This window comes from Mus pahari, chromosome 9 (genome assembly GCF_900095145.1).
Source record: "Mus pahari chromosome 9, PAHARI_EIJ_v1.1, whole genome shotgun sequence".
Lineage (NCBI taxonomy): Eukaryota > Metazoa > Chordata > Mammalia > Rodentia > Muridae > Mus > Mus pahari.
Window position 1 is genome coordinate 42,313,494 of NC_034598.1, and position 16,081 is coordinate 42,329,574.

The following is a 16,081-nucleotide window of genomic DNA, read 5'->3' on the forward strand; positions in this document are numbered from 1 at the left end:
AAAAACCAAAAAAAAAAAAAAAAAAAAAAAAAAAAAAGATTTATTTATTGTAAGTACACTGTAGCTGTCTTCAGACACCAGAAGAGGGAATTTGAACTCAGGACCTCTGGAAGAGCAGTCAGTGTTCTTAACCGCTGAGCGGTCTCTCCAGCCCCCCTATATTCTTTTTTTAAAAATGACAAGTGTGATGAATCTAATGCCTCTTATACTCAGGGTCCCAACAGGAACTTTCTCTTTATCCCTACACCAAGTCCTGGAAGCCCCTTTGTTCGGAGAGCCACGTCCCGAGCTGTATCCCTCATGTCCACTCATGGAAAGCAGTTGTGCACCTAAGAAGATACCAAGCATCTATCTGGTAGCTCCGTGTGGTGAGGAAGTACAGCTTACTTGGCAGAGTCTGAGTTTTTTGGCCAGAGAGGGTGGGATGTGCCCGGGAACTTTGTGAAACCAAGGTACTCTTTCTCTTGCTGGAAGTGTCATCTTCTCAAATCCCCTGGGTCTCAAAAGCCAAATGTAGTGGCCCGGGTCTTTAATCCCAGCACTTGGGAGACAGAGGTAGACAGGCGGGATCTTGTGAGTTCGAGGCCGGCCTGGGCTAAATAATGAGTTCTAGGACACCCATCTAGGAAAAAAAGTTTCACGATCTGGACAGCCACTTTTGAGGGGCGTGCCCAAGCGCAAGGACATGAGTCTCACTCGGGAACAATCCATGATGGGCCATTAGCTCTCGCAGGATTTTTGAAGACTAATGGGCCGCAGGGCGAGCTGCGCGCAGCCTCACGGCGGCGTAGAAAACCGTCAAGGCTGAAGGGGAGGCCGGCCGAGAAGATTCTGGAAGCCGAGCTCCGACGGCCCGGGCCATTACCCGGCGAGCGCGAGGCGAACCCCAGCGAGCCTCTGTCTGACGCACCCGGGCGCGCCACGTCACCCGCGTGCGCCCCGGATGCACTTGCGCCCGGAGCCCGGGACCCGGAAGCAGCCGTGGGCGTCGGAGCGGGCGGGCGGGACCGGCGCGGATGTGGCGAGGCTGCTGAACGCAGGTTCCGCGGTATGGCGGGGACGGCGTTGAAGAGGCTGATGGCCGAGTATAAGCGTGAGTCGGGCGGCGCCCGCCTTCCCGTCCTCTTCCCCATAGCCGCCCGCGGCGTGGCCCGGCATGGCTCGGCTCGGTGCGGAGCGGTGCGAGGGTACTGGGCCGGGCTGCGGGATTCCGCGTGTGGATAAAAGGCCGGGCTGTCGCCGTCACCTGCGCACCCCGGCCAGCCGCAGCGGGGCAGGCCCTGGGCTCAGAAGCCGGCCCGGCCAGCGCCGCCCTGGCCCTGCCACCCGGGTCTGGTCCCTGAGCCCCTGTGCGCTGCGCATCTGCGCTCCCGACAGTTGATGCTGCGGGGCGAGTACCGGGTGATTCTCGTTAGGTGGTCGTGCGGTCGAGGGGAGTTGGGGGAGAAAGTTAAAAATAAACAAGATAACGACTCAAACCCCCGGCCACGCTTTAGGTGCGAGTTGCTGGGGCAAAGCAAAGTTTCTCGGACACGGGCTCCGGACAGTTTTCTTGGATCCGGATCTGTGTTTCTCTCTGTTTTACTTTTTCAGCTTTGTGTCTAGATTGAGAAACATCCCCTTTATCTAAAGAAAGAGGGAACAGCATTTAGGCTCCGGGACAGGGGTTTAAGTTTTGGCCACTTCTACCCAAGGGTATTCACATTAGAGAAAAACGTATCCTCCGCAAAAAGCCTCAACTCTTATGTCAGACAAAACGTATTGTCACTTAGTTTGAAGTTAAGGCCGTGAATCATCTCAGTGTGTGAGAGAGAAAGATTTTGGTTAAAGAGGGACCTCTAAAATAGGAAAGCTGGTGAGGAGCTCAGGGGGTTCACAGAGGAGAGGGCTCCACCTGCTGTGGCTTCTTGGAAGAGGGAAAAAAAAGGCAGGGAGCTAAGGGTGGCCCCAGGCTGACAGCTAGTCTGGGACCAGTGTTACAGCCATACGGAACAAAGTTGTGCCAGCGACTTGAATGGACTTGGGTTGCAGCCCTGAAACACCCAGCTGTCTCAGCTGGGCCCAGGCCCACATGGAAACCATGAAGTCATCAATGGATATTGTTGAAGCCTGTGGCAGCAGTAATGGGAAATGCAGCCAGCAGTACCAAGCATGAGGAGCGAGGGCAGGTTTTTTCTGTGTCCTTGTGAATTCTTTAAAAGTCCCACTGAGTGTTTTTCTTCTTTTATGGTGTAAAAGGTTTGTCCTCTGTTTAAGACTGTGTACTCTAGTATTAGGTAGATTCAACAGGAACATCCAAGGTTGAACTAGAGCATCCGAGGTTGGGCTAGAGCGAAGGTGTTCTTGCATACCTGATTGTACTGTAGATTTAGAGGCGATATGACCTTGGTTGGGTGTGGTTCATTGTCTAACTTTTATTTATGTGTTTGAGTATTTTGATTACACATAAGTGTTTCATATGTGTGCCTGGTGCCAGTGGATGTTAGAAGATGACATCAGATCCCCTGGGACTGGAGTTACAGCTGGTTGTGAGTCTCTGTGTGGGTGCTGGACTAGAACCTGGATCTTCTGCAAGAGCAACAAAATCTATGAGTCATCTTTTCAGCCCTGTTGCTTTTCAGGCTCCTTGTTTTTTATAGGCAGTTGAATAACATGCAAAACGATTAGACTGAGGTCATATCACAAAAAGAGCCAAGGGAAGACCTTAGACTGCTCCCAAGTGCACTGTCCTGTGCATGCAGAGGCGGACATTGGATGGCCCACTCTGTCACTCACTCTCCACCCTCTTCTCTTGAGACCGGGCCTGTCATGGAACCTGGAGCTCATCAATTCAGCTAGAATGGCCTGCCAGTTAGCCCCAGACATCTTCCTGTTTCCTCCCTTGCCTCCAACTCTGGGGCTGCAGGCACACATGGTAAATAAATCCTGCTTCTTTTTCATCCAGGTGCCTGTACTTGAACCTGGTTCCTCTGTAAGAACAGTGTGTGCTCTTGTGTTCTTGTCACACGTGCCCACAGCTTTTCTTCTCACTGTGACAGACAAGGGAACAGTGTCCAGCGCTGCTGTAACATTGTCACCACCCAGCCAGCTTACCATAACAGACACCATCTCACGGTTTAGAGATGGAATTAGGAGCCCACTTGTGGCTTGGGCTGTAACCCTAGGCAGGGAGGGCTTTTGGGGAAGGTCCTTCCTCCCTCTCAGCTCTAGAGCGTTGGCTACCGTGGGCTACTTAGCTGTGCTAGTGTAAGTCCTACCTCTCCTGTACCTTCCTGTGGCCATCTGAGCCTGGGTGTGTTGGTATTCAGATTTTCCACTTGAAACGTCAACTGGCTTAAGGCCCAGCCTAGTCACAATGTTCTGTATTTAATTCTGGTACATCTGCTGAGACTCTGTTTCCAGACAGTGTCACAGTTCCTACATTCGGGTAGACTTGAGATTGTTTTGCAATGACAGCTGTTTTTGTGTATTTGTGGGTGGGCAGGCGAGTGCCACTGCATGTGCAGAAGTCAGGACGACTGGCAAGACTTCAGTTCTCCCTTCCTTCTGTGTGGGGCCTGGGAATCTCAAGCTCAGCTTGTCAGGCGTGGCCGGAGGCGTCTCTGCCCACCGAGGCAGCACATCGGAATGGGGGCATGAACCAGAGCAGAGCTCTTCACTTAAGGCCAGAAGTGGAATGGCTGGTTCCCTGTGTCCCCTTAAGGATTGACTCTCAGTGCCTCCCTGATTGTTTCCCGGCCATGCTGCTGCTCCCTGCTATGATGCACTGCCTTTTCATAAGCAGGCGTTCTCTCAGGTGACTTTCCTCAGGCACTTTGTTACAGTGATGGCCGTCTGTGTCCATGATACCCTGCTTGCAGAGCAGGGCAGGACAGTGACCTAGAGTCTTCACCTTCCTCCCAGCCCCACCCTACCGAGTGGTCTCTCTTTCCCTTTCTTCCTACTGCCGTTCTGTCTTGGGACACTGCGTGGTTTTCTTTTGTCTGTCTTAATAGAAGTTATACAGTCTGTGTGCTCTTTGTTTGCTTTGCCCTGGAAGCTCTTGCCCAGACTCATGTCAGTTTCCTTCCTCTGAAGCTTGTGACTGCAGCCTCCTCTCCTTGCTCTGGGTTTCTCTTTATGAACAAGCCAGCATCCCTCTGTTCTGCTCCTGGTAGACACTGAAGTTACTTGCAGATTGACTCTTGGAAGTACTGTGGCTTCCTGGTGGACATGTGCAGGTTTGCATTGGGAGCATAATTCAGAGCCATGCCGCATCTGAGTGAGCAGTCGGCATTACCAGATGTGCTGAAGTGTTGGTCACTGTGGCTCTTCTGGTGTGTGTCATGGCCACCACAGCTGAGCGTGCTACTGCTCAGTCTTTTCACTTGTACAATAGCTTTGGGGTCTTCCCCTTGTCCGGTAGGTGTTAGATGGTGCCCTGGTGGCTTGAACTGTGTGTCAGTGATTGCAAGTGAGGCAACGGGATCCATTCACATACACAAAAGGCCATCTCTGCCTTTTCTGCCAAACGTCTGCCTCTGGCAGGCTTTACACAGCTCTGACTTTTTCTCGATGGACTGTAGGACCCTGTATGTTTGAGTGTGTCACATCCATGCTGTGAATAATAGCATCCTTGGAGTGCCCTGCCCTGCCCTGGGACCGCTCTGTCCCTTCTCCTCCCTGCCCCTCCTTGGTAGCACCGATCTGCTTTCACTCACTGGAGTCTTGGTGCGCCCTTCTTTGGGCCTTTGCACTCAGCACAGTTGTGCTGAGCTTGTCTGTGCTGCAGTGTCCCCTTACCCTTACAGCAGCAAGTGATGAAATAGAACGGGCAGCTACAGCTGTTGTGTAAAAGTCCTGGCAGGGTGGAGTGAGATTTCACTATAGTTCTCTGAGTTGCCATTGACAATAGATCGGTTGTTTACTTCTGGGAATTCCCACTGGTATTTTGATATTTTCAGACCTCTGTTGACCCTGAATATTCACAGACAAGGGAGCAGTGGCTTGTTTCTTTTCTTTTTAAAGGTTTTAGTTTTATTCTATGCATATGGTCTTTTGCCTGTGCATATGTCTGTGTACCAAGCGCATGCCTAGTGTCTGCAGAAGTCAGAGGAGGGAGTTGGATCTCCTGCAACTGAAGGTGTGAGCTACTGTATGGTTGCTGGGAACTGAACCTGGGTCCTCTGGAAGAGCAGCCAGTGCGCTTAACTGCTGAGCCGGCTCCCCAGCCCAGCAGTGTTCTTTGTAGAGTCATAGCCTATTGCACTGTCAGGCTGCACTGTTTAAACATCGGCTTCTTGATGACCATTGGGGTGCTGCCAACTTTTGGCTGTGACAACAAGACCTGCTGTGAACATTGTGTGCTTGTCTCTGTGGAACTGCACTTTGGTTTCTCCTGCACAGACGCCTGGTTAGTGTAAAAGGAAGTACACAGTTGTTAGAGTGAAAGGAACCCCCAGTTGTTAGTGTAAAAGGAACCACTGTTGTTAGTGTAAAAGGAGCCCCCCAGTTGTTCGGTATAGCTCTGTCTAGTCTCACTGGCATGGTGCTCCACCACTCTGCCCCTGGTGTTTGTTTTTCAACTCAGGGTTTCTCCATGTAGTCCTGGCTGGCCCAGAACTCACCCTGTAGACCCTGCTTATCTGAGGCCTCAGTGAGGACGTGGCAGATGGATCAGGACCTGGTCTAGTGGCCTTACTTGACAGGGAGTTTCTTCTCCACCTGGCTGTCTCCTCGGCGTGCCCAGGAGCTTCCTGTGCAGAGTGTAGGAGGAGTAACCTCTGCAGCCATCTTCCCTGTTTTTTACCAGTCAAGGCTTCTAGAAATGGAATCACCAAACTCAAGAACAGTTTATAGTTTGTTTGTGTGATGGCTATTTAAACTAGTTTTAAGGAAAATAGTTTTTTTAAAAAATCACCACTTAAAGGGAATGGTCTTTGAAAGTTTCTGATATGGTTAATAATTGTTTCTCTTCTGGAACTTGTGTTTATCACTGAATGTGGAAGCGTGTGGTTTTATGAGTGTTAACCTGTGCACATTGTCCTGAAGACTGCCTGCTGTTGACTGCAGTTCCTCCCTGACCAGCAGGGGTCACTGCTGGATAGCAAAGTGACTGGGATGGCACTGGCTGCATGGAGCCTGGCTCTCCATTGCTGGTCTCTAGATGCAGGCTTGAGGGAAGAGTGTTCAGGGACCCTCCAAAGGGGACTCCCACAGAGCATACAGCTTGGCTGTATTTTGTATGAGAGTAGGGTCTGTTGGGAGAGCAGCGGGTGGCCCACATTGTGGTTTGAGTGCAGGGTCGTACATGAGGGTGTGATCACACCTGGAGCAGGAAACCAGAGAGCAGTTACCCGCTTCTGTAACAATTGTGGTGTCACACACCCAGTGTCACACACTTCATCATGCCCCCACCTCTCACAAAGGTTGTGTTCTTCCCCACCCCACTCCTGCTACCCTGCTTTTAAACCTTGACTCTTAGGGACACACCCCAGACCAGAACATGACATAGGTGAAAATCATGCTGCCAAGAGTTGACATGCCACCTGGTGGCAGAGCTACACACTGGTCTTCAGCAGGTGACCTTAAGTGGCTGTGACGCTGTAGTGGGCTCGTCTGCCACTGTCTGAGCTTCTGCTGGGTGGTGGTGCAATCAGCTGCTGACCTAGAGAGTGGATCTGATTATGTCAGTCTCCCTGCAGCCCGAGCTTGGCCTCATCTTTCTGCTTTGTCACATTCAGAGAGGTTTGTGCCAACTCTTAAAATGTTAGGAAATGTCATTTAATTGGAAAATACCCCACTTTAGATCTGTGAGCCTTTGTCAGAGGAGCTGGCAGGAACACTCAGGGAGGCAGTCCGCTGCCTTTATTTCCTCTTCTTACGGTGTAAAGGGCTGCTCAGAGCCATATTGGTTTCAGGCCTAGGCACTTATTTAGGGACCAAGAGGTACCCTCTTGGAAGAAGTGTCCTCTGTCACCTGTAGTTTATATGATTCATGCTTTGCTAAGTGACAGTGTAGCACACATTCTGTTTGGTAATGGCTATGTTCTTTACCTTTATAGAATTAACCCTGAATCCTCCAGAAGGAATTGTGGCAGGTAAGGGGCTTGGGTAATTTCATTATGGTTTCCTTCCAGTTGCCAAAGCTGTCTTCTAATTAGGATGTGGTTTTTTTCTTCCCTGCAGGCCCCATGAATGAAGAGAATTTTTTTGAATGGGAGGCACTGATCATGTAAGTTACTTTTGTGAATTAAATTCCCCCCCCCTGCCCCCCAATGCTTTACTGGAAACTAGACATAAGACTTTCTAAATGTTGAACTCTGAACTTGAGTGGGCTCCAGTGGGCCTTGTGGCTCTCAGCTGTTCCTGGGCAGAAGCCAAGTGAGCATGGATCCAAGGGAGATGACAGCATCTCCTTAGAACCAATAGCCAACTCAGTTGTGAATAGTAGCTGGGATTCAAGGTGTGCGCCAGCAGCACCCAGCCCAGATGGTGATGGAGTCTGTAGGGCTCTTAGAAAGAAGCAGTGCCATACTCACCCCTTGATTTCACATCAGGGACAACACAGCGAGCGTCTCTGTGTCTCTCCCCACCAGAGCGGCTGCCAGTGTGCTTTGATCCAGTGCAGTCATGACACTATCTCCCTGGAGAGTGGCACGTCCCAGAGGATTCTGTCCCCATGACAGTCGCCCTTCAGGCTTAAGTCTGGGTGTCTGGAATGTCTGATTAGCTGGAAGTTGGGGGTTCATATGACTCCATCATTGAAGCAGCTCCCTGAAACACTTCACTCACATCTGTCCTGTTCCGCGCGTGCGCATGCACACACACACACACACACACACACACACACACACACACGCACTGGCCGTGGCAGATGAGCCTCAGATAGTGTGGGTGGCTTTCCTAGTAGGCAAAGGGCCCTCAAAGCGGCAGGCTAGCCTCGGACCTACAGGAGCAGCATCATACCTGAAGAGCCAGGGCTTTTGTTTCTTCCCCTTCTCCCCTCCCCTACCTTCCCTGCCTCTGCTTCTCATTTCCTGTTTGCCTTTTCTTGCTCGGAGGTCTTGCATTGCTCTTAGTCCTGAGTGAGCTTGTGGCTCCTAGCCCCAATCTAGATTTTGTGATATTTAACTTCTTATAGTCATTTTGCTTGAAAATAGAAACAGAGGGACCCTGGGTTTAGGATGGTCTCTGGTCCAGACTTGGCCTGTTTAACTGTCTTCTTTCTACCTTAGATGCACAAGAAAATGAAGTTAGGTTGGTTTGAGGAAACTGCACTCTATAATCAGTTTCTTGTTAGTGAATGCAAATTTCAATTGACTGTAGCATTTCAGGTTGGATTTTATTGGTCTGGAGGACAGGTTAGGGAAGAAGGTTTGGCTACAGGACTGTGAGGAGCAAGGAGGGTTTGTTTATGTCTGTCCTTAGAGCACATTGCGGCCGTCCCACCCCGACCCCTGCATACCAAGAACCGCGTGCGTGCGTGCGTGCGTGCGTGCTGTCAGAGCACTGCCACACCTAAGCTCTTTCTAATTTTGTGACAGGGTTTTGCTAAGTTCACTGGTCTGGTCTTGAACTCACTCCTGTGGCCCAGGGATGCCTGAACTTTTGATCCATTTTTCTGTTTGCTGACTTGCTGGTATTACAGGCCTGGCACAGTTGTTCCTGAAGCCCTGCAGGCTGACCTATAAAGAGGACTGGTAATTTCTGCCTGTGAGCGTTAGATGATGCATGAAAGCTGAGTGGAAGTAAGGAGTTTGTTGTTTTTAAAATTTATCCAGGACCGAGAGCAAGCACTACAGGCCTTATTTATGTCTCCCAGGCCTTATTGCCTGCTGGGTCACATTTCTCCTAAGTCTGCTGGAGTCAGTGTGCAGTGCGGTACAGTTGTGCCTTGTGTCCTTGAGGGATACGTCCAAGTTTCCGGTGGATGTTGGAAACCTTGGGCTGGAGCAATAATCAAAAGAGCTAGTAAAATAGAAAAACTGGTTCAATTCCTAGCAAACACATGGTGACTCACAACCATCTGTAATGAGATCTGATGCCCTCTTCTTTTTTAAAGATTTATTTATTTTATGTATATGAATACACTGTAGCTTCTAAAGACAGCTACAGTGTATTCGTATACATAAAATAAATAAATTAAAAAAAAAAAAAAAGCCGGGCGTGGTGGCGCATGCCTTTAATCCCAGCACTTCAGAGGCAGAGGCAGGTAGATTTCTGAGTTCTAGGCCAGCCTGGTCTACCAAGTGAACTCCAGGACAGCCAGTGCTACACAGAGAAACCCTGTCTTGAAAAAAACCAAAAAAACAAAAACAAAAACAAAAGAACAACTGGCTTGGTGTAATGGCACACACCTTTGACGCCAGCACTTGAGAGGCAATGGAGGCCTGCGCGTGAGGCCAGCCTGGTCTTCCTACTGAGTTCTAGGACAGCCAGGGCTGTGTGAGAGACATCGCCTCAAAATAAACCAACATCCAGCCAGACCCGCCCTAGGAAATTTGATAATATTCTGTAATAAAATTTATTTAAATTTAGGAATCATTTCTGGAACTTGCTGATTCTAGATGACACTGGTGAAGCCGGACAGGAGTGATGGTTCTGTCGCTTTTCTGTGGGATGATAGAGGCCTGTAGCCAGGGCTGCCCCAAGCCAGGTCATGGCTGTGGGCCTGCCAGGTGGGGCTCCGTATACTTTCTCTCACTTTTCAGTGCTGGGAATCAAACTCTGGGCCTCTAGCCATGCCCCCAGGCCTTGTTTGCTTTTAAAGAAGTAGGTGATCATGTGATCTGTGAACTGAAGCATATGATCATGTGATCATGTGTGTGAACTGATGTGTGGCCTGTCTGTTTCATCTGCCATGTCCTGTGTCAACACAGGCACACCTGTGCTTGCTTGTATGCCATCAGCAGCGCGCCTGCCATAGGAGCAGCGGTTGTTAGGAGGCCTGCAGAGGTCAGCGCACCTGATGTGTCTGTAATATTTGGAAGGTTTTGGCTCATGTGTGTCCACAGTCGATGAGTGTAGAAGCTTATTAAAGAACAGCTGAGCTCTCTTTAGTATGGATTTTTAAAAGTGCATTGTTAAAAGTCTGTTAGCTATTACTAATTTTATATAAACAGTATAAAGTTAAACAAATATATTGAAAACCCATCTTAAAAAGTAATTAGAACTGAATTTTGGGAGAGCACGTTTGTGTTTGAATAGGGCTTTTGCGTTAGTATGGAATTCCCCTGCTTCACGATCTAGTGACTTTGTGGGTTTTGGTCCTGTTCCAGACCCTTCACAAACAAGAGGCCATTTACAAATGTTCTTAGAACATCTATCAAGGAATTAACTGTCCTCCTGTGGGTTTGTCTCACCCTGCTGTTCTGGCAGAGAGCTGGCTGGGCTTTTATTCTTTGGTGAGTGGGGCCTCTCCTCCCTCAGATTCTCAGAGTCTCCAGGGCCTCCTGTGTCCCTGGTATATTTGGACACCGAGGAAGCCTGATACTTACTGCTGGCTTTGCCACTGTCCTGCGTGGCCTGTCACTGTGGATCTGCGCAGGCAGGCTTAGCACTGAGGGTGCCTGGGTCCTCCTGTGTAGATAGAGGCTTGTCACTGGTTATGTTGTCATGTTTTCATCCTGTGACAAGTGCCAGAGACAACAACTTACTGTTTGTGAGAGAGGAAGCAGGAAGGGAGGTAAGGACTAATCAGGGGCAAGACACATCCTTCAGAGGCACCCGGACACCCCTGGGACCCATTTCCTCCAGCCTTCCAACAGTTTGATCAGATGTGTGCCCATATTCACTTCACCCAGTAGCCCTGGGAACCCTGCCAGCCAGGACCACGTTTCCTTTTTATTTTTTAAAGTACTTTTAATTAATTTATTTTATATATATGATAAGTACACTGTAGCTGTCTTCAGACACACCAGAAGAGGGCATCTGTAATTCTATTACAGATGGCTGTGAGCCACCATAGGAATTGAACTCAGGACCTTTGGAAGAGCAGTCAGCGCTCTTAGCCACTGAGCCATCTCTCCAGCCTGGGATCACATTTTCAATACAGGAGCATTTGGGGGACACGTCGGGTTCCCTGGAGCTGGTGTTACAGATGGTAATGTGGGTTCTTGGACCTGAACTTGGTCCTCTGCAAGAGCAGCAAGTTCTCTTAATCGCCAGGCCGCCTTCCAGCTACGTTAGTGCTTTCCTTCAGTGGGTTGTACTTTAGCATCATATATAACCAGAGGTTAGAGGCTTTCTTTCATACTTTCTTTACAAGCTTAATAACTGTACTAGTTACTCTCCCATTGTTCTGATAAAATACCCTAACAAAAGCAAACTAGGAGAGAAAGGCTTGACAGTCGGTGGCTGCACACTCCTTTGCCTTGTCCCAGCACTCAGGAGCAGAGGCCAGCCTGTCTGCAGAGCAGGTTCCAGGACAGCAGAGAGGGAGAGGGGCATTCTTTTTGGCTCTCAGTTTGAGAACATAGTCCATTATGATGAGGTGATGTCACACAGGATCACAGTCCAGAAGCAGAGAGGGCTGAGGGCCCGTGGGAAGTGTTCTGTCCCCATGTATGCATGTGGACTGCATGATACAGTGGAGGCCAGGGGAAGTGCTTTTCTTGGGACTGGAGTTAGGATTATGGTGAGTCACCAAATGGATGCTGGGAATAAAACCTGAGTCCTGGAAGAGCAGCAAGTGCTCTAAACCACTGAGCATCTTTCTGGTCCTTTACACCTTTTTTTATTTGTGTGGTAGTTAGGGTGGGTCTTCTCATCTCAGTTAACCTGATTGAAATCAACCCTCCCAAGCAGATGCAGAGGCTTACCTTCTAGGTAGTTACAGATTTCGTCAGGTTGACAATGAGTGCTAACTACCCCAGTAGCTTGTAGCTCTCCACAGTTCCATCTTGAATCCTGTTCAGTTAGTTTGTACTGAGTGAAGTGTAGGAACGGGGTCCGCCTTCACTCTTTGCCTGTGGCTGTCCTCATGCCTCAGGGCCTTTTGTTGAATTTCCCCATTGAGTAAATAATCTTGGTGTCATTGTCAAAGGTCAGTATAGATCATGATACTGGGCCTTAGTTTAGGACGTCCTCGGTCACTGCTCTGTGCCCATCCTCATGCCATGCACCGTCTGGTTGTTGTAGCTGTGGCCTTGTTCTTTCTGTTAGACTTCAGGCTGTTCCAAGTGTCATGAGTGTCCATACACACAACATTTTCTGCAGGGTTCCTGTTGGGGTTTTGTGGACTCATCAGATGAGTTTGTAGGATGTTGCTGCTTGAATAACATTGTAAGTGTGGGTGTTTGGTTATTCAGGTTTTCAGAATCTCAGCCTTGAGAACTTCATTCCCTTCACTCAGACCCATGCTGCAATCTAAAGTTGCACACAGGGAAGCCTGCAGAACCTCAGTGCTCAGTCTTCTGGGAAAGGACATAGGATGAAGGAGGTGCTTGCCTTTTTGCTTACATATGTCTGTATTTGAATACATCCCAGCATGAGTAAGGTTAGCATTGTGTAGGCGAGTGAGTGCTGTGTTATTCTCTTAGAATTCACTGTAAAGTTCTTATAGTTGACAGACTTAGTGCCTTTCAAATACTGCAAGTGTGTTTAAGATTTTTTTAGCAGTGACTCTATCTCAAAGACATTAAAATGTGACTGTGACTCCTTTGGATAGAGTTGACCTGGAATTCCAGTAGAGCAAACCCTATATGTTACTGTCCTGGTTCTAGCTGTGGAAGAAGCATTTGAATACCAAGAAGAAGGGTGGCCCTATCCATCCAAGTTGCTGGGACAGCAAAGGTGCATGTGGCCCCTTTTCTAGTCACAGCTTCCTGTGGTGGTGTCGTGTTGCTAACAAGGTGTTACATCCTGGGAACAGACAAGTTTCTGATAACCCTGATGCCTAGCCAGCCAGTCCCATCAGCCTGGCATGTGGCCAGATGTGTGATGCATGCATCCCCTTGTCACATGTTCTGGGCCCTGGTGAGGTAGGAACAGCTAGCTGCCTGGGGTTCAGACGCAGAAGGTATCAAACAGCCTGCAGCATCAGGAGGCTACTCTGAGCCTCTGTCTTCCTGACCCAGGTTCACCTTGCAGCATCTAACAGTGAAAGGCAGGCTCTGGCTGGAGTTCCTTGTTTACATGTGTGTTGCTGGTATGATCAGAGGCAGCTCTGCAGGACAGGCTGAGTTAGGTAGTGGGCTCTGTCGGGCAGGAGTAACATGACAGTCGGGTCACTGTCTTCCACATGTGTTTTTCTCAGAGAAGCCAGTGAAGCCCATAAGGAGGCACCTATGGGCAGCAGGTTACAACACAGTTGTCTGATGCTGTGCTGGGAGATGGTAACGGAGCCAGAGTTTGCAGTCAGGGATGGACGTAGTTTGTGGGCACCAGAGATTGGTGTGTGCTTTGGGTGTTTAGTTTCCTTGCTTGTTCTTTGGGGTGAGGATCTTCACTCCCAGAAGCGGGGAGTAAAACTTGTTCGAAAGCTCTATCAGGCTGTTTCTCTGTTCTGGAGCAGGAAGCCTCTTTGTGGCGTGTCCTACCTCTGGCAGGCATGTCCCTGCATAGTTTGCCACCTGCATACCTGTTCAGATGGCAGGCGTGCTGGAAAAGAGAAAGAAACCCAGTTTAAACCAGTAGTAAGCCTGAGTGTTCGCAAACAGCTTTGCTATTTAAGATGTGGGCGCACTTGAGGAAATGTTGGGTCATGCTTCTGAGGCTGTGAACAACGCAGTAGACTTTTTTTTTTTTTTTTTTTTTTTTTTTTAAATTTTAAAGAAAGCCCTATTATGAGAAACAAAGACCTGTTATCAAAGCCTTGAGCAAATGCCACGGAGCCCATTCCAAGGACACTACTCATTTTTTTTCTCACTCTAGACTCAGAGGTGCCAGGTATAACGAGGCCCTACAGCGTGTCTTCTCTATCTTAGTATGTCCGTTTGTGTCTGTGTCTGTCTCTCTTCCTTTTGAGACAGGATTTCTCTATGATGTACTCCTGGCTGGTCTAGAATGCTCCATATAGGCCAGACTGGACGTGAACTTACAGAGGTCTGCTTGCCTCTGCCTTCCAAGTGCTTGGCCTCATAGTGTGCACCACCATGCCTGGCTGGCCAGGTTACTTCCAGGATGGTATCTTTGTTTATTAACCTTCTGACTGCAGCTTTAAGGACTGCGTTCTGCAACCCCTTGCCTCCATAGTAAATAGCAGCAGGCCCCTTGATTATCATAAAAGTTTGATTAGCAAAAAGTTTCAGATGAAACTGTCCGAGCCCAATTCTCTATCATTCGGACAGGCCCTTGGGGAGGGTTTCCAAGGCTTCTGGAATGATGAAGCTGTTTGCCATGTGACCCCGTTCGGCTGTCACTCTACTGCCCACTCGTTACTGTCTCCACACACTCACCAATCACAGATCCATAAAGGGCTCCAAGCCTCAGTGCATTCCGTGTGCATAAATGTCTGCCACTGTTAACGTCAGTGATAGATCCTGTCTGTGAACTTCTTCAGTGGGGAGTGGGCTTCGCTCATGGAGACTCCTCAGTGGGCTCGGCACAATGGTGAGGGGTGAGCCCCCTTGACCTCTTAATGCAGAGGATGGGGAGTGCCCTCCCTATAGGTGACAGTTACCCGGCCAACTGAGAGGACGGAAAGCTCAGGGTCCGTCCAGACTCCTGAAGGCGGGCAGCGTAAGAGAAGAAAGCTCAGGTAGACCGCACCCTGTGAAGGCGGGGCGGCGGCCGTGCTGCTGCTGCCAGGGCCCCAGGGGACTGTCAGGCCTCATGTCACCCCTCCAAGCAAGAGACCTAGGCACTGTTGTTTTTGAAGTAGCACAGGATCGCTTTCCAGAGTCAAGGCTTGTCACTGAGAAAAACTTGGCTAACAAGACACTGCATTGTTCTTTCGAAGCTCTGGGTGTGACTGCAAACGAAATTAAAGCTTTTTAAAATTTTGTCTTTCTTAATCATGGCGACAAATAGCACAGCTGGTATTTTACAGATCTGTATCTATATCACTGTTCTAAAATAACCTTTCAAAACTTGGAGCAGATTTGTAGTACTGGGGTTTTTTTTGGGGGGGTGAGGGGGTGGTGGAGGAGTCTGTGACAGAGTTTCTCTGTGTAGCCCTGGCTGTCCTGGAACTCACTCTGTAGACCAGGCTGGCCTCGAACTCAGAAATCCATCTGCCTCTACTTCCCAAATTCTGGGATTAAAGATGCGTGCCACCACTGCCCAGCTATAGTGCTTTTTTGTTTGTTTGTTTGTTTGTTTGTTTGTTTTTTATGGAGGTGTTCCATCTGTGTGTGAGTTGCGTGTGTGTATGTTTGTGATGTGTGTGTGTGGACATGTACATATGTGTGTGTGCAAATACATATCTGTGCCACATGCATATGTGTGATGGCATCAGGCTCAGGACAGCTGTCTAGCTTGATTTTGGGAGCATGGTCTCTCAGTTGGTGTGGGGTTTGCTGATCTGGGGGCAAGGTCTCTCAGTTGGTGTGGGGTTTGCTGATTTGGTGAGGCTGGCTGTCCAGGGAGCCAAGGTGATTCCCCCCTGGCTCCACCTCCCCAGTGTCTGGGTCAGGATCCAGGGTGGCCGCCCTGCCTGTGTACATGTGATCCTCGGGTGGAGTCCTGGTTCTTGAGCACTTTGCAGACTTGGCTGTGTATCTGAGCCCGGGCTGCTTTTCCCCCAGAGTTATTTTGTATTATTTCTTAAGTGTATATGTGTGTCATAAGTGCAGGTGCCCACAGATGCCAGTGGAGTTGGATCCTCCTGAACTGGAGTTAAAATGGTTACAAGCTCCCCACTGTAGTGCTGAGACTCAGACTCCAGTCTCCTGCAGAGCTCTGTGTTCTCGACAGCTGAGCCACCCTCCTGTCCTAGCTGGCCTTGGGTTTTGGTTTTTGGTTTTGTTTGTTTTGTTTTGAGACAGTTTTATCTTGTGTAGACCAGGTTGCCCTGGACATTAGGCTTCACTACATCCAGATGAGTTTGTATGTTTAGAAAGTCTTTTCCAGTAAGTAAAGATGACTTTTGAATCAATGTCTTCTTATTTCCCCTCCATTTGGTATCTTCAGTTCTCTGTGGAGCCGTGGGTCTAACATG

The 16,081-nt window shown here is 49.2% G+C and overlaps 1 protein-coding gene across 1 annotated transcript in view; it reads left to right on the plus strand.

The window, feature by feature from the left end:
- Positions 1-974: 974 nt before the first annotated feature.
- The window catches only part of Ube2g2 (ubiquitin conjugating enzyme E2 G2), a 21,803-nt gene continuing 6,696 nt past the window's right edge, over positions 975-16,081 (plus strand). Inside the window, exons 1-3 of the mRNA XM_021205051.1 lie at positions 975-1,093; positions 7,044-7,079; positions 7,168-7,213. Of these exons, the coding sequence (XP_021060710.1) occupies positions 1,051-1,093; positions 7,044-7,079; positions 7,168-7,213 (125 nt within the window). The 5' untranslated portion in view covers positions 975-1,050. The remainder of the gene's footprint in view (positions 1,094-7,043; positions 7,080-7,167; positions 7,214-16,081) is intronic.